This window comes from Ambystoma mexicanum, chromosome 2p, assembly GCF_040938575.1.
Source record: "Ambystoma mexicanum isolate Mex_15411 chromosome 2p, UKY_AmexF1_1, whole genome shotgun sequence".
In the NCBI taxonomy this organism is placed as follows: domain Eukaryota; kingdom Metazoa; phylum Chordata; class Amphibia; order Caudata; family Ambystomatidae; genus Ambystoma; species Ambystoma mexicanum.
The window spans coordinates 635,570,347-635,595,480 of NC_090923.1; the positions used below are offsets into that span (position 1 = coordinate 635,570,347).

The window sequence follows — 25,134 nt, forward strand, 5'->3', positions numbered from 1 at the left end:
CAGCGGAGGTGTAGAAGAAGCCAGAGGGGGGGGCAGAAAAGGAAGGGGGAGAGGGCAAGGTAGCCAAGGAGGAGACAGCAGGGGGAGGCAAGGAAGCTGTGGAGGGAAGAGGGGACAGCAGGAGAAGAAAGGAAATTGATGAGACGCAGGAAGCGTCTATCGAAGAGGAGAAGGTTGGCCTAAGGGCCTTGGACCAAGACCGTGCTATTCACATAAACATTAATGATGACCTTAGAGGAGTGGAAGAAGGCCAGGAGGGCATCCCACCGGGTGCCATCATTAATGGGGGTGAGGAAGAGAAGGGAGAGAGCACATAGACCATATGTTGAGTCCATAGGTCTGGGATAGGTCTGGCGAGGGAACGACAAAGAGGATGTCGGTGAAAGTTTGCCTTGAGGAGGCACTGGTATAGGTGTCGGCGATAGGTAAGCCTGGGTTGGGGACCAGGATGTCCTTTTTAAACTTCTTCCTACCAGATTTAGTGCGGAGAGCATGACAGTCGATAGAGAAGCAGTTCGAGAAGATGGGAGCGACAGAGAGCACCATAGAGTAGGTAGGGAGAGGAGAAAAGAGGCAGAGGGGGAGGGAAGGGGAGAACACTAGGGATGGACACAAGGCAGGGTGCAAGCAGGCGAGACAGAGTGAGGCGAGACAAGTTGCCAATAGGACAAGATGACTGACACTTAGATTTTAAAGACTATCAAATGTAAAAATGCACCTAGGTTTGAGAGTCCTGAATAGAGGTAAAAAGGCCTAGGTTTCACAATACAATTTTTTAAAATCAACAGGAGGAAGACGCACCTAAGTTTGAGACTCCTGAATAGAGGGGGAAAAGGCCTAGGTTTCACAATGCAATTTCAAACACTATCACAATGCAATTTTACAAACAGGAGAAAATGCATCTAAGAGTATGCCATATGGTCAGGTTTGAAGGGTAGAGTGAGGTTCCAAACCTAATCCGGGCCACTCCTACCTGCCTTAGTCGCTGCTGGTTGACGGCTGGCCACTGGACTCACCTTCGGACACCTGAGGCTGGAGCCGCCTCAGTTGGAGCCGCCCTTAGCCACAGGGGCTGCCGGGCAGAGGGCTGCCCACGATGGACTCCTCAAGAGGGCTTAACGGACCAATGGGAGGTGCTGGGCGGGAGGAAGGGGAGAGGGACAGGGAATGGACGACGGGATCGGAGGCAGAAAAAGCTAAATAAATAACACAAACAAACAGAGCGGGTTGGGGTGGGGGGGGGTGTCTTTCACCTACCAACAGGTGCCGGAACGCACAGAAGCTCCAAGAGGAATTCGGAGATCTGGCAGCACACTACCATGTGTGCGAGGACCACACATGATAGAGCAGCAATGGAGATATTTTTTTTTACTTTTCAACAACACTTTGTTTTTCATATAAACATTAATAGCAAAAGTAACAATGCTTCACAATCAGCAGAAAAAGTGAAATTTACAAAAGGACTAGAGCATCATAGATAATGCAGCTCAAACAAGGAATCAACCTTAGTGAAGCATAACCAGCAAGATAACCACAACCACACAAGACAGGACAAACAAACAAACAAACAAAAAAACAAAAAAAATAAACCTTTCCATCTACCCATCAATCATATAGAGCCATAAAGAGACCCCAAAGATTCAAATAGTCTTCATCCTTATCTTTATTATGAAATGAAACCTTATCATACTGTGCCAAAACATGTAATTCCATTAGCCATTCATCTACATTAGGTTTCTTCCTCGACTTCCAAATCCCGAGTATTAACTTGATAGCCACCATTATGGCTCTATCAATCCAACAAGAATGTCTCATAATCCGACGACCCCTGTCCTTACGGGAAAGTAATACGATATTCACTGCCGACCTCCGCAAAACCACATCAAAAATCAAGTCAATTCTATCAATCACTGCCGACCAAAACTCCAACACTCTTGGGCAATCCCACAATAAATGCAATAATGTACCCCTATCATTATTACAACCCCAACACAAATCATCTGACCGGAGCCCCAGTCTAAACGTCCTAACCGGCGTCCAATATAATTTTCCAATCATTTTTTGTCTAATCAAACGTAACCCCATATCAGGACCCAATGTCAAATTAACCTTCAGAATGTATTTCCAATCTAACTCAGAAAGTTCAACCAGAACATCATCCGACCACACATTTCTTAATCTAGACCATGCCCCCCTGAGTTTCTCATCAATAGGCATAAATTGCATATAAGTACTTACCCCGTATTCCGGACCTTCCAATAAAGTACCAATCTCTGGTTTATTCCCAATAGAACCATCAGCCAATTCCAATCTATTATTTATCATATTCTCAAAAGCTAAGTACCTATGCAGTTCATTTCGCCTCAAACCGTACCTATTCGTCAATTCCGCAAAACTCAACAACCTATCTCAATCCAACACATCTGCCAATTTCAGAATACCCTTGTTAATCCAACTGAGCCAATTCAAACATGTATTATCAATCTGTAAGGAAGTATTGTACCATATTGAAGCATCCCTACTGAAACCATAACTCATTCCATTATCTCGAAACCATCCTCCAATCACCTGTCTAGTAGCCACAATCAAGCGCAACTTCAAACTATTAACTGGCAATTTATCCATACTATAGACGGACCTCAAGTCAAAAGGAGCACAAATGCCCCGTTCCATACGTAACCAGATTGGTTCATTCACCCCACAATCTCTAAAATAATAAGAGCTTATTTTAAGTAAAAAAGCATTATAGTATTTTACCAAGTCAGGGAATCCAAATCCCCCATCTTCAACTTTTTGTACTAGCATGTATTTCGGAACTCTAGGCCTTTTTCCAGAACCCCACAAGAAGGAAGAAAAACGTTTTTCAATTTTAAGCAGCTGATTCTTATACAACAACAATGGGATGGACTGAAGAACATACAAGGTTTTCGGCAAAAGAACCATTTTAATTGCATTGATCTTAGCCCACAGATTCAAAGTCAACCTCTCCCATCTACTAATCAATAAAGACATTTGCCCGGTTATCAAATCCAGATTATATTGCAGTAATTTCTTTAAGTCTCCAATAATATGAATTCCTAGATACTTAAACCCCCCTGGAGACCATTTACAATTCCACGAACTCAAAATTGAACCGTCACACCGACCAGACAAGGGGAAAACCTCAGTTTTTTCCCAGTTCACCTTATGTCCCGATGGAGATATTTGATCCGATGGAGATATTTGATCCATGCAGTGGCCAAAGGTTCTGGCACCACGGCTACTGCTGCAGTGGGGTCTCATTAATTTATTTGATCCTTGTTGCCGGTGGAATATTCCTCCACACAGTTGGTGCAATAAAAGGATCTTTATTGTATTTCTTTTAGATGAATTGTACACCCCACACGTCTAGTAAACAACCTTCATCCAACTGACAAGGATTCATGACATAGAGTCTCCCTTCACATTCTACATTCCCCATTCTACATTCTACCCAGAGCATTTCATAGATAGAGAATGCTACAGACTCTCCACAGGATATAAAGTTGTGAGCCAAATGGTCTAAATCTGGAAGTGACTAGCTGGGCCTGAGGCGTGAATGGAGAGCAGGCGAGCAAAACTGAGTTAGAGCTCCAGGATCCCACAGACGTTTTCTTGGCTTTAAACCAATAGTTAAGTGTTAGATTTTGATGTGCCCCTGTTACCAGTGTAACATAACGATTGTTAGGCCCAGGCTTGAGACAGATTATGAAATCATGGAGGGCACCAAGACTGGTCAGGCATGAATCCAACAACCAAGGGGAATAAAAAGGGACTGGCACACCCGCAATTATAAAAAGATGCTCTTTGGCCCCCACAAGATTTGCAGCCCCTCCTTCGGTACTGCAATTTTGGAAAGTTGTTATCGGCAGCGTAACCTGCAGCAGTTACTTTGAAAACATATTTTTTAACACTTCTCGGAGAGGCCACAAGGGGGCGCGCTCATTATGGAAGCCTGAACGTAACTCTCCCGCTCCTGCGGGCTGAATAGTGGTCTTTGCACCCACTTGTGACCCCCCCTGAGCGGATGATTGGTTGCAGGTGCACTGGCCAATGTACTCTGGCACACACAAATTGTGGGTCTAGTTCAATCACCGCCAGAAGCTCCCTCGGGAAAGTGAAAGTAGATGGGCGGCCGCGTAGCTCCATGATGGCGGACTGAGCAGATACACACAAATTGCTCCCAGAACGCGCTCTACCAAGGACCCGCAGCAGCTGCACGCAGGGCCCGCCTTGCAGTGTTTCAGGCGGCCATGGGAAGGAAGGTTGGTCTGCCCCCCTTTTTTTTTTTTAAATAATAGATCTCTGGCCCCCTCCACCCCTGTGTCCCAGCTCCCTCCTGGAGGGGGATTTGGAGCACTGGAGCTTGGAACAAACCTCGCTTCAGTGTGCTACGGGAAGGGGCTTGTGAGGAATTCAGGGTGGCAATAAGTAGAGACACAAGTGATCACAGTGCAAGGGTGTTTATTGAACAATGAATGATGTTTGCAGGTTGGAAAAACGCCTAATCGAACCCTAAATCTAAGATGGGAGCAAGCATCGACCATCAAATGAAAATAAGGCAGTCCTAGTGGGGTTGTGTCAAAATAAAAAAGGGCCTATACTAATAAAACTATTGCCAAACCTTACAACTAATATAAAAGGGTGTGGGATAGTTCTCAAGAAAAGAAAGAAGTGTTCTCAAATAATATGTCAGGATGCAGTGGCCTGGGTCTTCCTTACCCACGTTTTGAGCACGGGGCAAGATGGGATCTTGGAGCACAGTACTGTCTCGGGCTTCTCAGCACGAAACAACAGTTCCAATGGCAGCTCTTAGGACCGTCGATGGCCAAGTCTCGTTTCCTAGAAAGTCTCTTGCTTTTGAGGACCCGACGTATTCAAATAACAAAACAAATAAACAGTCAATTTTCCATGAACTATGGGGGACGACTTCCACCCCGGGATTCCCCTCTTCTGGGCACAAATCCCTAGAAAGTTCATTAACGATATCAAGTCCCTGGATAGCTTTGATCTCTCGCTTTAAAGGGCCTCTCAGGTTCCAAAATAAAGTTCCTTTAACAAATGAAAGTTTGCTTCTAATGTTAGCAGGATGATGGATTCACCCACTTGGCCCCCCTCTTCTGGGCACTGACCCTTCTCACACTTTACCACAATTTTATAACAGTTCTTTTCTCAGTGAACCTTTGGGTGATGGCTTCACTGCTGGATCTCCCACGGTCGGGCTCAGATCCTTCTCAAGGTCTTTTCAAACAGTTCATAGTGGACATCCGTCGGCCGGGTTTTTCTCCGTCAACTTTTCTCTGAACCTTAGACTTTGTCCCTCTCTTCAGCATCCCTCGGTCGGGCTCAATCTTGCCAACTTTACATTCACTTGAATTTGCGGGATTCAGTTCCCTTGCTTTCACACAATTTGTAGATCAAAGTATTTTGATTGTACAGGGATTTTACTCAACCTCCTTTATGACCACTTAGACCTCTTTCGGCGACACTCCTACAGCCTCCTGGTACCCATAGTTTTGCTCTGCTGGAGATCGACCAGAGTCCCTTGAGTTAGCACCCACGTGGAGGTGAGACAAACTGATTGTGTTTGTGGAAGGTCGGTTGTTGGTTGGGGGTGGGGGTGGGGGGGCACTTCAATATGGTGTTAGACCCTGTGAAGGATTGTAAGAGAATGGGGGGGGGGAGGAGCCATCTGTAAGGGCAAATATTGGAGACTCAGTTCGTTTTGGGCTTGGTGGACTCCCTTTCGCCATCTATGGAAGGAGACAGGCTGTATACCTGTTATTCAGTGGTACATAATTGTATTCGCGCATAGACCGGATTTTGGTACATACAACCTTGAAGGTGCACATTTTTGTCTCTCCGGTCGCCCCAATCCCATGGTCTGACCATGATATGGTAAGGATAGTGGTGGGTTCAGGACAGACACCAGTCCCTGGAGTGAGTTGGAGTTGCAACAACTTCCTGCTGAAGGATAGAGAGGTGCAACAAGAACTGCTGTCAGGAATCAAGGAGTACTTCCTATTCAATGACACTGGGGAGGTGGGGGCTCAATCCCTCTGGTGACGATTCAGGGGAAACTGATTAGGATAGGCTCCCAGAAGAAAGAAAGAAAGAAAAAAAAAAAAAAAAAGGAGCGGGAGAAGGAAAGCAATCTTCGTCGAAAGATTGTACAACTACAGCCGGGGGGTGCCAAGGGGCAATACATGTCTCTGACAGAAGCGAATAAACTCTTACAATATAAAAACACAAAAAATGCCATCATGATTCAAGACACGGAAAAGAAACTTCCATGAAAAAGAGGATAAAGCGGATAAGATTCTTGCTTGTAGACTGAGGGAGGAAAGGAATCGGAGAACAACATGAGGTATAGAGACCGAGGAAGGGGTGCCCATTTTTTACCCAAAAGGCATTGGGAATGAATTCGCAAAATATTATAGCATCGTCTATGCATCAGAATGGAAGGGTGAGGATGCACAGATAGAACATTTCTTAGAGGGTCTACCCCTTCCAGGGCTTCCCCAAGATAAAGTGGAGAACCTTGAGCATCCTATAACTGTAGAGGAGGTTGTGCAGGTTGTAAAGGGCGTGAAGTCAGGGACGCTCCGGGGGAGGATGGGCTCTCAATTAAGTTTTCTAAATTATTTATGTCATTGCTAGCCCCACACTTGGTAATGGTATAGAACGCATATCTGGAGGGGGAGGCATGACCCTCCCCCCCACAATGCTGTTGGCAACGATAGTAGCTATCTCTAAAGAGGGGTACTGATCCCACCAAGTGTTCCTTGTACAGACACATCTCCCTGCAGAACAGTGACGTGAAGATCCTGGCAAAGGTTTTGGGAACGAGATTGGAGGTGGGACTGCCGAAACTGGTACACGGAGACTAGGTAGGCTTTATACGTGGGAGACAGGGATCAGATAATATACAGAAGACCATAAGCCTGACTCACTGTGCCGAGACAGGGGGCCTGGATGCTTGCTTGGTGTCTCTTGATTCAGAGAAAGCATTTGACAGGGTGGAATGGCCATTTATGATCAGTGTCTTGCTGAAAATGGGGTTCGGTACGAACTTCCTGAGATTGGTAGCAGGACTCTATAATAGGCCCAGGGCAAGAATGTGCATAAACTGGGGGCTGTCGGAGGCATTTACGCTAACAAGGGGCTCTAGACATGGGTGTCCCCGCACCATTACTTTACGCCCTAATGATGGAACCACTAGCAATCGTGATTCAAGCAAATGTGCAGATTAGGGGCATATCTGGTGGAGAGATGGAGTGTAAGCTATCGGTTTTTGGGGACTACATATTGGGATACCTCACTGACATACCACACTCAGTCCCAACAATGATGGTACAGATCTCGGAATATGGCCGCCTTTCGGGTCTTAAAATCAATGTAGACAAATCATGTATTACGCCTGTACTTAAGCATAGCCCCCCTTCCCGACTGGAAGAGGAGATACCAAGGCATGAGAGTCGACGAAAAGGGCATACAATATCTGGAGGAGATGGTTTCAGCTAACTATGACCCTTTCCTGGAGAAGCTGAAACCGGAGCTTAAAGGGTGGGACCCCCTAATATTAACTTGGTATGGAAGGATGACCTCCTTAAAGATGAATGTGCTCCCCTGCCTGCTATACTTATTTTCAGCTATACCAAGGCAGCTCCCGGAGAGGTTTTTCCTAGAAATAACAGGAGAACTCTGGAGGTTTGTTTGGTGTAAAAAGACACAGATGGTGAAAATGGGGACACTAACACTCCTGTTGGACAAGGGGAGAGGGGTTTGGGTTCCCTGATGTGCGATTATACTACAAGGTTTCCCAATTGAGTGTGATGCTTGAACACGAGGGATGACCGGAGGACCCACTGGACCTATTTGGAAGATTTGGACACCCATCCGTTGAAAGCGAGGGACTATTTTTGGTCACCGCTCAAGTCCATTCCGGAACGACTCAAGTCCCACCCTACTTTGAGCGTGTTTTGGTCCGTCTGGCATGACAACTAGAGTAACCGGAAGTTACCATCATGGCCCTCCTCAGTGTCATCGGTATGGGGCACCCCCCCATTCGATTTTGCGCTCCAGGGGCTGGCCTTCTCACAGAAATGGTCAGACATGGGCCTTGAAAGTATCGGACAACTATTTACTGATTGGGTTTTTCCTGGAACTGGAAGCTGCCCGGGAGGTACTGGGGGTTTTATGTGATTTTACTGACTGACTCAAATTACAGAGTTGTACATTTCACTGCGGTCATAATACCTCAAAACACTGATTTACTTTTTTATTTATACATTTGTAGGGTCCCCCTCCCAAGCCCCCCTTTTTTCACTCTTATAGGGCCACCCCAACCCCATCCCGACTCATTTGAACCCCTTACCCATATATATTTAATTAATATTTCTGGTGTTTTTCGGTGTTATGTACTCCGGTGAAATTTACCACTCTGTTCTGTTTTTGGTAAAATGGGCACCGTACTGGGGAAGAACGCAGTTTTTGAGTATCTCCTCATCAAGGGCATATTGACTGACCCAAAGTGGGGAGGATCAGTGGCAAGGGATTCAAATACGGCTGAGAAGGTTATTGAGGTATCAACCATGAGAAGGGGTATTTTGTTTAGGTTGTGCAAGGTCACTAATGAGACATACCTGATGGGGGGACAGACATTTCAGGAGGTTCTGGGTGGATTTGGCATGGGAGGAAATTTCGGAGGACGATTGGGCAAGAATCTACAAAGTTACGCCCCAGGGCAATCTGTGCACTCCCCGATAGAACATAACTTTAAAGCACTGATGGGTTGGCATAGGGACCCATTTGAGTTTATCCAGGATGTTTGCAGGGGCCTCTCCCCTGTGTCTCAGGGGATGCAGCCAGTTGGGGTCTCTGGCCCACATGTGGTGGCGGTGGCCCAAGGTACGGGTGTTCTGGAAGTGTTGAGCTGGATGAATGAAGTCACAGGAGGTCAGCTAGCCCTAGACCCACTGCCAGAGACGTGTTTATGGGAGGGCAAAAGGGGCACTTGGGGGCACCACAAGCCTAGCTGATCTGAAGAGGTAAGATTCCATTGTTCACCAGTCTTAATAGCACACGTCAGGATATTTTATAGGGTGCTGCTGAGGCTCTAAACCCATTGCCTTTCTGTTTTGGCAAGTGCATTCTGCTTTGATTAATTCATCATGTATTGCTTTCTGTGTTCACTGTGGTATACATAGTTTGTGTGTTCCTTATGACACAACTCTGTAGCATTCTTTCCTTCCTGTGGGAATTATGTTGATCATGTGCGCAATAGGCAATGGTGAAATGCATATTGATACATTGAGTGCCACAATGGTTCAGAAGTTCACTCAGTGTGTGAAGCACCCAGAGGTATATGTGCATATGCAAAATTAGAATATCACATTCCAGCAAGGCTGGCTGAGCCTTTCCTATGCCTGAAGTTTATAAACCTGCCTGCATATGTACTTGGTTTTGCAGAACATCTGCTTTTATCAGCAATGTACCTGTACCAGATAGGGGTTACAATAAAAACTAACATATCATCCGTATGGTGATGGTCTAGAAATTGGTTTGTTCAGATGGAGTGCTGTAAAACCTAGGCAATCGCCTCCAACGATGTCATAAACCGTTAGTCCAAGAGGTGAATAAGTATCCAAATTCAAGGCTATTGAACGACAGCGTTGATATTTTTATCCTGGATTTGCCAGCATTCGATACAGTGATCCTGGTCATATCATCGAATATATTTTACATTACTGTGCTGTCTTCTGTGAGGTTTGCATTCTTGCATGCTGCTGGTATCGTTTTGCCCATTACTTGATCTTTCTTCTTATGTAGGCCATTTGGGTGGAAGGGTTGGTAGACAGAAGAGAGCGGACCATATGTTGCAGGCCTCATGCAAGCATATTTTAAGCTCGGCTTGTTTGACACAAAAAACGGTTTGCTTTTTGGTAAATGTCAAAGGCTTTTATGCACGTTTATAAATGAAAATGTCACACGCCATTGTTTTGGAAGTATTTAAAGCTTTAAAATACAAAAGACAAACCCAGATTAAATGTGTTAAATCACATAGATTGGTATGCTGGTTCTTATATACTTCCCTTGCTATAATCATTCCCTAGAGTCATTCCTATTTTGCATAAAACCCTTCTATAATATTTTGTTTAAAAATGGTCATGTTTGGTAATGTGATTTGTGTACCTTCGAAGTCCGTTTTTTAATAAAATGAGATTGTTTTATTTCATGGTAAGAACTGGAAAAGAAAGTGTTCTCAGAAATTGCAGAGTTGGCACACATCCCAGCTTCACCCCTTCACCAATGCGTGATCCTGGCCATCTCATTTAATCTTGTATTGCCTAACCTTTCAATAATGCCAGTCCCTAAATCTTTCAAAATTGTCAGCCCTTCCAAGTGATTTCCTTCTCATGGTATGATCTTCATAAAAGCCTTATTCATGGTTTCACTGTCTTAATAGTGAGCATATTTATATTGCACACCAAAGGCATTTGTTCCTTATATATCTAATGGCAACACTATTTGAAAACCATATCCCACTTCTAATCTCAGTCTGTCTGGATAAAGACACCTTCCTAGTAGCTTCTAATCTGCCTCCACTATCCATGCTACGGTATGTGTAGCGTTCTCCTTCTTTCCAATTGGTGGTCTCTATCCATACATGAGCACTTTTGCATTCTGTGAGGCAGCTAGTGTGAGTTCTCTGTCTATTATGGTTTACATGTACCTTTTACATATGTACGGTCCTGCATTAATACTACATCTACCTTCCTGGATGTTATTGATAAAAAGTATACTGTATGTACTAGAACAGTAACCCCTTTGTAGACTGCTAATGTTGGTCTTCAAATGCTACTTATCATTCTGATTAGAGCAAGAATGAAGAGGGCAAGGGGACTTAAAGGGAATAAACGTGTTTATTATGCTGCGACACAGCTTATCAATCTATAGGATGTGAGCGCGATGGGTGAAGGGTGGCAGGGGTGCGTCCAGTATTCTTGATCCCTTAATTCCTTTGGTTTGGTGGAATGGGGCCCCAAAGATGTCCATGCCCAGGGCCCTAAAAGTGCATAAAATGGCCCACTGCAGAAGTTTTTGAGGGTCCCGGCAAAGGACAGGGAGGAATATAGGCTCCCAAGGATGTGGGAAGCCATGCTGAGAGCGGGGCGACTGGCCACTGCCCAGGGTTGGAAAAGCTAAACACTCCCATCGAAAGAAGTTTGGGAGCGGAAAGTGCATAACATGATGGTGATGGAGAAATGAATGGCTGCGGTGCACGATGGGATGAGTGTGTTCAATGCGGAGTGGAATGTGCTGCTACTTGGGTGGGGGCTGGAAGAAGAAAGCCTGATGAACCGTACAGACGCATGAGAAGGGGCGGGAGGACCTCGGAGGGAGCCGATGTAAAATAGTAGAGATAGGAGGGGTAGTAGAGATAGGAGGGGGCGAGGGAGCCTTTGAGACAAGGGAAATTGGATACCCATACACTCTGTGACAGGTTATTGAGATGGGGTTTAGTTGGGGGCTAAGGGTTTTCGTTGGTAGGGTAATATTGATGGAAACAAAAAGGGAGGGTCAGAAAGGGGTGGGGGTTCAAGATCGTTTACTAGAATGTGGTACTATGTTGATGGTACGTTTCAATGTCTTGTTTCCTTAACAAAGGTCAATAAAATTAAGTTTAAAAAAAAAAAAAAAAAAAAAAAAGACAGCAGTTCATGGATAAAGCGGACCACCCTTTGCACCTGAACCCCTCGTCCCCAAGGACAAGGGGTACGCGGGTGCTCTGGGGAAAAGTAATTTGTCTAAATGTTCCATCCTTTCAATGGAACGTCCCTAAAATCTAGCCACCAGCGCGCCCAGGAAAATCAAAAGAGGGCGCCCCTGCTCATTCCCCATTTACATTGGTGTCAGGGGGTGAAGAGGGTCCCGTCAGGTTGAAGGTGAGCGTCATGTCACGTGAGGTCATCTGCCGAAGCTCCTGCTGCTATCAAAGGTCTTTTTATAATTGCTCTTTTGTTCTGTGATGCAATTACAGCTTTTGTGCCAGTCACGGGTTGCACAGCAGTCCGCAATTAAACAGCAAATTGGCCGTGAGGTTGAGCTCATATTTTGTGACCCTTGTGTGAAAAGATATGAATCGTGAAAAGCGCTGTTAGGCTTGTGCAGACTGTGATGGGCCATCTGAATTTTAAAGCCAAATACCCACCACAGACTGGAGTTGGTTAATAATTAACACGTTTAGCTATTAGCTTGTGTCACACACATGTGCTAATAATCCACGAGTATGTTTTTCCCAAATGGACTCGGGCAAAGTAGTCCAAAGTGGCCTGGGGGAGGTAAACATCGTACATTTATACAGCAAGCAATTCTGCTGTATATCTTGATGTTAACGATAATATCGTATCATTCTATATTTATATTGAAAATATATATCTCCAAAACTCTACATCTCTCCCAGCAGACACATTCAGATCGAAAGTTTGTTAGAGGAGGCCACGACACCTGCTCCTACACCCAAGGAGGAGAATAGACACCCAACCCACATTACTTACGCCATTTGAACACCTACAGAGCGCGTTAGAATAGTACAGGGAGCGTGTCACACAAACCTAAACCCCTGCCAGGCGTAACCTCTTTGCCCATCCTGATGGGATTGGGAAGATTAGCGAGCACCACACGCAGACAGAGTTCTGAATGTTAGCATGTTAAACTTCATATAAACCACTAACAAAAAAACTCACCATTTCTGCAGACCTATCTCACTCAAAAATCTCACACAACCATCTCTCGCACAACAACCCGTACGCACTTCACAACACCGCCGCAACAACACATAAGCCGCACCAACAGCACACGAGGACTGACATCGATCCGATACTCGCATCAAAGCTCAGCACAGGGTGTATACCGAGTTGAAGCTGCCAACAGAACACCACACCTCTCACTATCCTACTCCTGCTTCACCTTACTAACCCATCCCACCTTCTCGTTTGCAGATCCGCAGGGCGCCTGGGGACCAACTCTGTTGGTGACAGTGCGTGGTACAAATACCTTTAACATTATATTTTACTCACATAACGCTTAGAAAAAAGCTGCATAGCCGTTTCAAACAAGGATTACGTCAGGTGTCTTTTAGTTAAGAATACAGCCATGAGGATAATGTACAGACGACTCAAGTGGGTTCATTTCACCAGCCCTGCCGCCTCTTCACGCATTGTGCAACTTTCAGGTTAGCACTTATAATGTAATAGCAACACTTCACGTACAATGCAAAGACACTAACAGCACCTACCTGCTCATCACATGGGACACAGTTATATCATTTGGGTTAATACATTGTTTCGCACACACCGTCAAATTCAATTGTGATCAGCACCACGAACCTAATACAGACAGTGTTGGCCATATCACATGAGCAACCCAGCCAGTCCTGATTTGAATTTTTCTGTGTTTTAAGGTACCCAGAGTTGTGCACTTTAAATGGTAGAACTATAAAAACACTTATAATCTTGAAATGAAAAAGGCAGCACTCCTGCCACCCCTCTGCAAAGAGACTGGGACACATCAATCAGAACACTGCACCAATAGCTGCTCCTCTACCCAAGACGAATTAAGTCATTGGCCAATAGGAACATGAATGCAACTTATCAATATGTGGGAAAGCTTTCTACCTTCATTCACAGGACAGACAAGAGCTTTGAGCAGCCAAAAGGGCACGTAGCACTACACAAAACACCCAAATATGTAATACACCTAAAGAGCATCATCCTGTCCTAACAGGATTAGGGAACTGCAGCGCATTCATAAAGGATAGAAGTGGTTGGGATATTTACATAATTCCGATAGGGGTACCCAGTCTTGGTGCTAAAGGGAATCGCACCTACAAATATAGAGCGACATTCGTGTAACACACCCATGCCCACGAACTACAGTTACACCTCTACTTCACCTTCACTTGGTTTCCTCAAAGAGGCACTGCTATATTGATTAGCTCTAATACACTCTTAGTCTCTGTAGCGTCTACCATGCATGCATCGAATGGATATCACTAGCGATAAGCTTCATGAACAGAGGCCATATCCAGCATCACCACTCTGATGCACAGGTACAAGGACTCCCGCAGTGTGAGCTTCCCCCACAGGCCTCGTCAGTGCAACAGAACCCCGGCGGTATAAGCTTCTTCCAGAACTACAATGCCATGGTTATAAGGTCTCTGCAGTGTGAATCCCTCCAGCAAGGACCCGGTCAAGAGCTACCAGGCACCAGCAGTGTGGACTTGCCACTCAATTACACTATAGGACTCGAGCCATGCGAGATTCCTCCAGCAGCGTAGTGCTCATTCAGTACTGCATGAGTACACTTGGTTCTCTGGGATCTTAGTACAACCATGTGAGAAATATAGGATTTTACTGGGAGAATGAGGCCCATGTATCCTGGCTGGAGGAACCATGAGAGGGACGGTCGCAACAGAGTAGTATGTTGGTTTAAGGAAGGGAAGAGAAATGTACCTCTTCAAAGCAGTATGTGACTGAAATGAGGGTAGACACCCTATACTCAGCCTAATGGAACCAGAGAAGATAAGAGCTTTGCACTGAACAGGAATTGCAGCGTGCAGAAGAGAAGCAGGGATGAATACGACCGGGAGATAAGGATTCTGGTGATGCATCCATGTTGTGCGGAGCTCAGACCACCTAACGTCTATTTTCAATGAGCAAAGTCACCGTAACTTGAACAAAACAAGGCATTTCCCCAGAAGCAACACATCAATAAATAATTGGTGGCCTATAAAATCAAGAAAGGGATAGTTATGCTTCCAACACGTGCACAGGCCCATGTATCCAGGTGGCCAAAAGGGAATTTTCCCAGTCCCGAGATTGGCAAGTACACCTCTGGTCTCTTCCTCATGGAAATCTGAAGGACACGCGATTATGCTGCATAGCTATCTAAAGCACTGTCGATTACCAGCTAAATACCCTATTAATTATTTGTCTCGAGTACTTAACTAACTTGAAACATTCCACTAGAGTACCAAGTACAAGGCCGACTAGCTCGCTCTATCATTGCTGTTCTCTTCTCATACTGATTTGAAACCTCCTGTGGCTCTCTGGGGCCTGCTGTTCCTTCTGAAGCTCATCTCACCTGCCAACTGTCCTGCTAGGTTCGTCCCTCTCCATTCACTGTAATGTGTGTCTCAGCCCTTTCTTGATCAATGTCACGCTTCATCAACACAGAGTGAATTAGCATAGTAATCACCAAATAGAAGCCAAATTCCTAATGAACTATGATCCTGCCGTCCTTTTTTTCAAGTAAGTAACATTGCCTTTAGAAGACAGGCAAGGTTATATATAGTAGTCTGGAAACAATCGATTACTGTAAATGTGTAAATACTGCATTGCTGTGTGCACCATTTGACTGCTATGAAGTATATTTTACAGACTATATCCAGCAGATGTCCAAGGAGAAAGTGCTCTACTACAATTACTGTGACCTAGTTGCAGTGTAAAGATGTACATATTACTTTGACGAAAACAAATATTTTCAACATACTATGGTCCCATTCCAAACATAACATTACTTTGGGAACAGTTTTGATCCAAGCAGGAAGCGCATGTACGCTTTTTGCTACCATGGTGAAGTTGAAAACAGTACGCCTTTGCTGAGAGCCTCATTTCACTGCAAATAATTGAGGCTGTGCAAATCCAGTAATGAATGCAGAGCTAGCACAAAATACACCCATGCACTATGTCATTTATGAGCTAGCACACTTTTTAATTATTGATTTGGCTGATGAAATTCAACATTTCAATGTGCAAATATACACATTAAAACATTAATGTAAAAAGAAATATTGGAACAATATTGCGTGAACAGTCAAATATAGTTCTTCATAATACAGTAATGTATCTCTTAAAAGCATGCTATTGCTTCGGATTAGAGATAATATGTAAAATCATATATAGACGTGTACAAAACAGACAATTAAATCTTATTCCTGTTTACATTGTTGCAAAGGACGTTATACTCGTTTTAACCGTACAATCATTAATCAAAAAGGTATTATTTTGTGACCAGTAAAAGCGACAATAGTTTTATAATTTATCTCGCAACAACCATGGATGGAACAGTCATCTTATACGATTAATATCATTCCGATTTACAGTCTAGCTGCAGTGCTTATATAAATCTTATTGTTGCGAAAAATATATTGCCAGATAGTTTCTGGGCATACAAATCTAAAAATGTTAAAACATTGGTTTTAAATACTGCTGATGTTTCTGAATGCGCATTGGGCATTCAGTAATTGCACACTCTTAGACCTATGGCACCTGCACCCCAACATTAAAACCGTGGTTGGTTCTCTGTAAAGTAACGCGGTCTGTGCCTAAAACACACCCACTGAACAAAGCAGAGACATCCCAGTAACACTGCCAGGTATATAAAAGGTCCTAGTATAGCTGCCAAGTGGCCCCATGTCATGGAGGTGATGACGAGGAATGGAGGAGGCGCCCGGATAACATGGGCCGGGTCCTCCTCCCTCCCCCTGGCTAAAGGGGAGGTGTGATGTAAGCAGCATGGGGGCGAGAAGTACGCCAAAATTACGAAAATGCCCGCGAAGTGCAACAATAGGAAGGGGCGTGTCAGGCTGCATATAAGCCGGCGGGCATCCTGCTGCAGGAGAATCCAGCTCGAGCAGGACGGAGAAAATGGGGGTAACCGGTACCCACTCCTTCAGGATAGGGGCTGCCACATCAGCAGCTGAGGTAGGCCTGCGTCCGGAAGCAATAATGAGAATTGGGGGATGGAAGTCTGGGTGTTTTAGGAGGTACATCAGGCCGGACAAAACGTAGTGTTAACAACTTCCTTCTCACCTCCTTCCAACTAAGCAGCACGGAGGAGGCAACGGTCCGTCTAGGTAGTGGGGCATTCATTTGTGTCTGGGGCCGGGGCAAGCTGGACGGCAGAAAGAGGAATTGACCGCCGGCGAGTACCGGATTTGGTGGCACAGGGTGCCCGAAATGAGATGGCCACAGCTGCAGGGGCACATCAACAAATTGCTGGGTAAGAAGCCCAAGCCTGACGTCCTGATTATACATCTAGGCGGCAATGATTTGACAAGCTTGGGGAGTGGAACGTTAATGAGGGAGATGAGGTTTTCATTGCAGGAATTTCCTCGCAGTTGGGCGAGACCGAGATCTTGTGGTCTGAGATCATTCCATGACTGGATTGGAGAGGCGCTGAGAGTCATTCAGTGGTGGAGAAGTCAAAGAGAATGCTGAATGGGTCAATGGCAAAATTTTGCAGGGGGCGAGGTTTTCCATAGATCAGGCACGGCCTGATCAATTTGAAATCCCCGGAGTATTATTTGAAGGGTGGAATGCATTTGCCGGCATCAGGGATGGATCCGTTTTACTGGAATGTGTGCACAAAGCTCCTGGAATTATGAAGTAGGAACGGGAGGAGCAGCGGTGGACGATAACCCACCTTTGGCGTGGCAGTGTTTTGGTGACCAGTGATCGGAGACAGACTCCGAATGAGCTGTGGGAAAGCGGGAAGGGTCTTCGCTCTTCTCGGGACCACCGCTTCTTGGGGGCCTAAGCGGCGGGGCACTGTTCGTAGCAATGCGTGTTCAGCTTCCCCCGAACAAACGGCACTCTCCCAGCCCAGGAACACCTGCAAGGGCAGGCGGGGCTCAGACAACCTTCAGAACTATTTTCACAAAAGTTTGTTTTCTGTGTTTTGAGTTCATTATGTTATGAAAATAAATCTACAGCCTTTTTATGCCAACAAAGAAGACATGTCTCATTCTGCAATTTACTGGGTTGGTTATCAAAAGGGGCAAAGAGAATGAGCAAATGTGTTGGTACAAAGATGGACAAATGCCCAAGTTATGGAGGTGATGACGAGAAATGGAGGAGGCGCCCGGATAACATGGGCAGGGTCCTCCTCCCTCCCCCCTGGCTAAGGGGGAGGTGTGACGTAAGCAGCATGGGGGCGGGAAGCGTGCCAAAATAACGAAAATGCCTGCAAAGGACAACAATGGGAAGGGGCGTGCCAGGCTGCATATAAGCCGGTGGGTGTCCTCCAGCTCGAGCAGAACGCCCCCCGCACCGAAGGACCAGTTTCTTTTCGCTTTACACCCACCCACGCTGCTTAGAGAGTGTGGCGGAATGATAATGCCTGGCCGGTGATGTCACAGAACGGCAAGGCGGTGTTTTGGCAACCAGTGACAGGAGACAGATTCCGAATGAGCCATGGGAAAGCCGGAAGGGTCTTCGCTCTTCTCGGGACCATCACTTCTTGGGGGCCTAAGCGCTGGGGCGCTGGTCATAGCAATGAGGGCTCAGCCTCCGCCGAACAAATAGCACTCTCCCAGCCCAGGAACACCTGCAAGGGCAGGCGGGGCTCAGACAAGAATGGTTGGGGGAGCTTTGGCCTACTGTGGACTTGGTTCGGAAAGGGGGAAGCAACTTTTGGACACGGAGCAGTCACCGCACCTTCAGAACTATTTTCACAAAAGTTTGCTTGCTGTGTTTATTATGTTGTGAAAATAAATCTCCGGCCTTTTCATGCCAACAAAGAAGACAATTCTCATTCTGCCCTTACTGGGTTGGTTATCAAAAGAGTCAAAGAGAATGAGCAAATGTGTTGGTACAAAGATGGAGAAATGCACATGTTATGCATGACAACTGTCGCATTTCCCTGTGTACGCTGTCTGCTTTCTTTATTTTGCTGACGGCTTCCATCTGTCAGTGGTGTAGTCACGGTTTGGTTGCTTCTTGATCGGTGTTATCTTGCCACCCTAGGTGCCAATTTTTCATGCTGTGATTTGTAGTACCATCCTATTTTTCTTTATCCCATTACGTGCCCCCATCATGCAAAGTAAAACGCCAGGACTGTCCCAAGGTGAAACACACGACAGGGGGCCACCGCCACGCAGCAGCTGTGTCCAGGTGCCCAACGTTGGGAGATCACTGGATTCTCACATCATAATTGAGTGGCTTGCGGCGTGCAGACCTGCAAATAGAAACCAAACAGCTAATCTCCAAATACAGAACGCATGTACTGAGACGGTAAAAGAAAAATTGACTACATTCCGCAGCCATAAGCGATAAACGAGGCGTGAGCTGTCTGCACATTAACGAGCACAGACCTTGCTACCACTCTCTGCACTGTCAATTTAGCAGGCTCTAGTTGGCACCTTTACGCCCATGCCACCCCTTCAATGTTTTTGTTGAAGTCACTAGTCAAGGGGGAAAAACGTTGCATACCATAGCCTTTCAATTTGCAGAAGCCCTGTTACTTGCGTTGCGTTTGTAAATCATGGAAAACTATGACAGTCCCCTTTTGGCCCCGCACAACTCACCTGCCCAGCACTGTAGAATTTGACCCCTCCGACGGAGATCACTGGCACCGCTGGTTTGACACCGAAGACCCTGCCAAAGCTGCCACGGACCGCTACTACCCCAAACCGCAACATCCTCAGCAGCGATTAATATCTCCAAGCTAGTATTGCCCACTGTCCAATTCCTATTAGAAAAACGGACCCAGCAACAGATCCTCATCACGTGTCAACAGTTGCTTTGCATGCAAGTACGTCCTACAGTACTGTACGCAAGCGCACCGGGCTATTAATTGGCGAATAAAGCCAGATCCAGGCAAACTTTCCGTTTCGATTTGCATAAAGCAGTGGGATTGGCTCATAAGTAGAATGAGACCCGCCCCCAGAACTTTTTGATTGAAGTGAGCGTGAGCGCAGCTGGCTGGGCGTGGGGAGAAGATGGGGAAAAAAGAGTTACACGCTAAATAACATTGGGTTAGTGCAGCCAAGCCAGGATCGGCGTCAGAGCCTTTTACATTTTTCAACGAAAACCGGTGCAATACCTATGGCGTCCCATTTGAACTAAAAAAAATAGCTACGCTAGCGTAATGGCGTTTCCTAAATCGTGAGGTGATTAGGGTATCAGCTCTTCCACTGGTTGACTTTCTTTGTTCTATTTTGTAGATGACAAAAGGCTTTCACTCCCTGCCCCTCATCATTGTCAAAGTCTTTTATGAGGCCAATGCCTCCGACAGTAACCCTTCTTCCACCTCATTTTTTTTCGTTTTGAACCCACCCACTTGTTGCCTGGAGCAGGTTTGTGTTTTTATAGGGTACAAATCAAGAGTCTCGGTGCCTGGAGCGCAAAGTTCCCTTATACCGGTTACATCGGGGTGTGCCCCGTCCTGGTGAGGCCTACCGGGCGAATAAAAGGACACAGACACCAGAAGCACAGCCTGGAGCCCATGCTCACGAATGCCTTGTGACACGGGACTGCCTGTTTATTCAACACACGCCGTGATGTAGCACATCACGGCTCCATTAAAGGGGCACACACCACAATATCCACCATGCAATAGTTCTTTAACTTCCTGCACTGACACCTTGTAGTGGCTTACATAAAACTGTACACAGTGATTGATTCAATGGGTTTAATCACTGGTTCATTATTTATATACAAGGTAGCCATTAACTTCACTGCTGTAGCAGTCTCGAAAGTCTCTTAGGACACACAGGCTCACAGCAGTTACTTCACTGCTGTGGCAGCCTCTCATTGGGCCTCGCAGTCAGAAGTCCCTGTGCAGGTGTTTGTCAGCTTTTTCAAGGGGTTTCATATGAGGGAACACTGGTGAATACAGGATAGGCAGCACATATGCATGTGTGCCATACAGTGGCAAGAAACACAGGAGGCGCTATGGTGAGATTACCATATTTATTCTTCGCCGCAGCGAACAGGCTGCTGCATAGCTCTCAACTCACACGCTTTTGGCGGGTGTCACCCGTCTTGTAAATAGCTGACTCACCTGCCAAGCCTCCTGCACGCCCATTCGTTTCAATGGGCCTCTCACCCGCCACAAATAAAATCGGGTGTTTTCACCCGCATTTGCAACACAAATGGTTGAGAGCTATGCTGCTGCGCATGCTTTCCAGTGTGCATGCCTGCACCTCGTTGCATCGCATTGGTTGTCGGAGCTTCCTGGATCCATTAATCCGGGTCCTCTCTGGGACACTACATCTTCCCCTTTGGACCAAAGAACAAAGTCACTCACAGTTCTGTCCCTTTACATCTCCTCGATTAGGTGTACTGGTCTCCTGATGTATCGAGTCGGCCGGACCACTTGCTCCTCCTGCTCTCTCTCCGTCTCTTCTTTCTGGGGTTCAACACTCATCACAGAAGCATCATTCTCTTCACCTTCTTCCCGGTCTTCTTTTCTGTAGAGCTTAAAGTGGGAGACATTTTGCATGACCACTCCTCTGGGGGAGCGAGCAGTCACCATTGTCCCGTTCACATAGGAGATTGTCAACTGTTCAGCATCAAACCTTGATTCTGCTTTCTTGTCTTGTCTTGTCTTCTGCACACAAGTACCTTGTCCCCCACCTGCAAGTCAGAATTCTTGGCTCACCTCTTGTTATCAGCGTAAACCTTCATGCCTTCCTTCCTGCGGGCATCAGAGTCTCTAATCTGCTCTATGTCCTCATCGAGCCACTTGCTAGGTGAGGGAGTCTGGTTCTTATCCGTCAGCAAAACAGGAGTTCTGAGGGACATTTTCCAGTTGTGCCGTGCAGCGAGTTTCTGTAGTCCCTCAGCATGTTGCACACTGACTGGTTGAGAGACATTGGCCGCAGTTCCTTTTCTTGGAGAACCCCTTTGAGGCTGCTCATGAACTTCTTCACCATGCCATTGGCCTGGGGCCATAGTGGAGTAACTTTTCTGTGGTGGATGCCCATGTACTACACAAACCTTGCAAACACTAGACTGCTGAAGGGTGGGCCGTTGTCCGACTTTAGGACCTCTGGGATTCCCCATGCTGAGAATATGCTGTCCAGCACTGGTATCACAGCGCTGGCTGCAGTGGATAAGAGCATGTGCACCAATGGGAAACGAGAATGTTTGTCCATGATGACGAGCTTGTATTTGTTGTCCCCGAAAGGGCCAAAGAAGTCGATTGCAAGATGGGTCCACGATCACTCTGGCATTTCAGACATTAGTAAGGGTTCTGGATTGTTGGGTCTGGAGGTGCTCTGGCACAGGTGGCATGCGTTGACTGTGCGCTCTACCATCTGGACTATTCCTGGAAACCACATGGTGTCCCTTGTCTCTTTGTGGATACCACCCCACGATGACATTAGTGGGCTAAATCCACAACTTGTCACAGGTCTATGGGGATTACTATTCGGGGGCCTCGAATGTCGAGTCCTTCTGCTGATACTGCCAATTCCTATCATATGTTCTTAAACGCTCTCAGCTCAGCTGTGTGGCAGCCTTCTCCTCGTATGCTTGTAAAATCAGTGTCTCTCCATCTTCCAGATTTGATAAGTTCTTGTACTCTCAATAGCAGTTTGTCATGCTTGGTGTGCTCCAAGATGATCTTTGGCATGATAGCCTCTGGGGGGCCTTGATGGGTGAGAACATTGATGTACTCCTCCACTATGGATTTCTTGCAGGATGGGACTGGTAAGGGGTGTTGAGACATGAAGACTTCAGGGTTATACTCCTTTCCAGGCTTGTCAATGATGGTAAAGTTGAAGTCCTGTAGGCGCAGGCCCATTGTTCTATTCGAGGGGGCTCCTTGCATTGGGAAGTCCCATAAATGGTCACCAGGACCTGATGGTCTGTTACAATTGTAAATGGTTTCCCTAGAAGGAACATCTGAAAGTGTTGCAGGCCCATAGAACGGCAAGCCCTTCCTTTTCAGGCTGCACATTTCTTGACTCCACCTCGGACAGACTCTTGCTGGTGTGCTATCATGGTCGTGGGAAATTCTCGTCCTGGTTGATGCTGCGCTAGAATTGCCCTTAGGCCAACAGAGCTGGCATCCAACGTTACTTCTGTGCACATGTTCGGATCATAATAACCATGCGTTCGGCTGAGGCAATGTTTGATTTTATCTGCGTGAATGCTTCTTTACATTGTTGCGACCATTGAAATACTTTACCTTGCTGGGTGAGTTCTCTGAGGGGAGTGCTGGTGGTAGCAAAATCACAGAGATATCGGCCACAGTAACTAGCCATTCCTAAGAATGATCTAACTTTGCTGACGTCTTTAGGAGCTGAGATTTCTGAGATGGCGGCAACCTTGCTCGGGTCAGGGCTCATGCCCCATGTGAGAAGATGTGACCGTAAAACTTGAGACGAGACTTGTGAAAGACACATTTCTTGCTATTCAACATCAGACCAACCTATACTAGGGCCGTGCATAACTGTTGGAGAGCTTGATCATGTTGTGCCGTGGTTACCTCAGCGAGCATAATGTTTTCACTGTAGCTAAAGCAGTTATTCACATGGTGGATTACCCTTCTCACGCTCTCCTGGAATATTTCTGCTGCTTAGCAGATGCCAAACCTAAGTCTCTTATATCGAAAGAGTCCAATTGGCATGGCGAAAGTGGTGATATATAACCTCGACCACTCTCAAATTGGACAAACACTCAAACCAAATAACCAACCATTCGACAGAGCATAAGACATCATGGAAAATAGCCACAAAGGAAGGCTGCAGAGACTGACCACATACTTAGACCCAGACGAAAGCCCCAAGTGACTCTCCCACTCGTATGTACCGGACAAACATATCCAGACCGGCAGACGCATCTAGATAGACGTTGGCCTGCGTCGCATCTGGATAGGATCGATTGAAGGATAACATGCCCACGGCCAGAAAAAACGTGAATGCTAACATGTGCCACACCTAGAATTGTGAACACTGGCCTGCGTGGCGCCCAGATGGAGTTGTAAATGTTAGCATGCCCACACCTGGACGGGTCTCTAGACACTAGCCCGCGCCGCATCTGGATGGGGGTGTGAGGGTTGGCATGACCACACCTGGATGGAGTCCTAATCATCGGCCTGCTCCACGTCTAGATGGGAATATGAGGGCCAACAGGTGTCAAACTCGGACAGAACTACGAATGTTAGCATGGTAAAGGTCAGGTAACCCACTAACCAATATAAGATCAAACTCTACATACTTATCTCACTAAAAAAACTCACACAACCATCTCTCGCACAACAAGCCACACGCACTTCACAACACTGCAACAACACATAAACTGGAACAACAGCACACGTGGACTGACTCCGATCCGATACCCGCACCAAAGCTCAGCACCCGGTGTATATTGAGTTGAAGCTGCCAACAGAACACCACTCCTCTCACTATCCTACTCCCTTCTTCACCCTACTAACACATCCCACCTTTATCATTTACAGACCCGCCTGAGCGCCTGGGGACCAATTCCGTTGGTGACGGTGCACGGTACAAATACCTTTAACATTTAACATATATCGATACTGTTTTTCTATGTGGATCTGGTGATATCCTTTATTCAGATCGAGTTTTGAGAAAACTCTCACTCCATTGAGTAGGCTGATCATATCATCCAGATGCATCCCAGGCTGTCTTTCGCGTCCAATGGCCTTGTTGGCTTGGCACATATCCACGCAGATGCATATCTTGTCCAGTGACCATCTTTTCAGCACTGCCACTATGGGGGATACAATACCCATAGAGTGGGGCCAACTGCAGGTTCCATTATGTCTTCGGCCAGTATGGTCTGTATCTCCTTCTCTACAAGCGGCTGCAGATCAATTGGTATCCTCCTCCTTGGGTGTTGAGCTACCGGTGGTATAGATACGTCAATGTGGAGTGCCATGGGTTCTCCTTTGAGGCATCCCATTCCCCTGAATAGAGTCGGGAACATTTGCATGACTGAGAGCCTGTGTTGCATGTTGTAGGTTACTGCAGCAATTCTCATTTCAAGGGCAGTGTGGCAGCCCAGTGTTTCCAGGGAACATGAAAGTTGGCATGTGCACGCTTTTCTTTGTATTGTAGAGTTGTGAAGAATCTTTTGTGATTTCGCATGGGACCTCTAGCGGCCCACTGGAAGACCTTCAGATCGGATGGCTATAGTTGTGGCAGAGACATCATCTTGCTGTACTCTGACACACACGTGATGTTTAGGGTGGCACCTGTGTCAATGAGAAACTTGGCTGGGTGATTTCCCGATAGCAGGCTGATATTGCCCTCAGGAAGAGTCATGGTCCCTTTCATCATGTAAACATAGTCATTTC

At 46.2% G+C, this 25,134-nt stretch overlaps 1 protein-coding gene across 1 annotated transcript in view; it reads right to left on the minus strand.

Moving 5' to 3' along the window:
* Positions 1 to 19,596, minus strand: part of AMT (aminomethyltransferase) — a 459,623-nt gene extending 440,027 nt beyond the window's left edge. The window contains exon 1 of the mRNA XM_069644169.1: positions 19,391 to 19,596. Coding sequence (XP_069500270.1) covers positions 19,391 to 19,504 — 114 coding nt within the window. The 5' untranslated portion in view covers positions 19,505 to 19,596. The remainder of the gene's footprint in view (positions 1 to 19,390) is intronic.
* Positions 19,597 to 25,134: the final 5,538 nt, after the last annotated feature.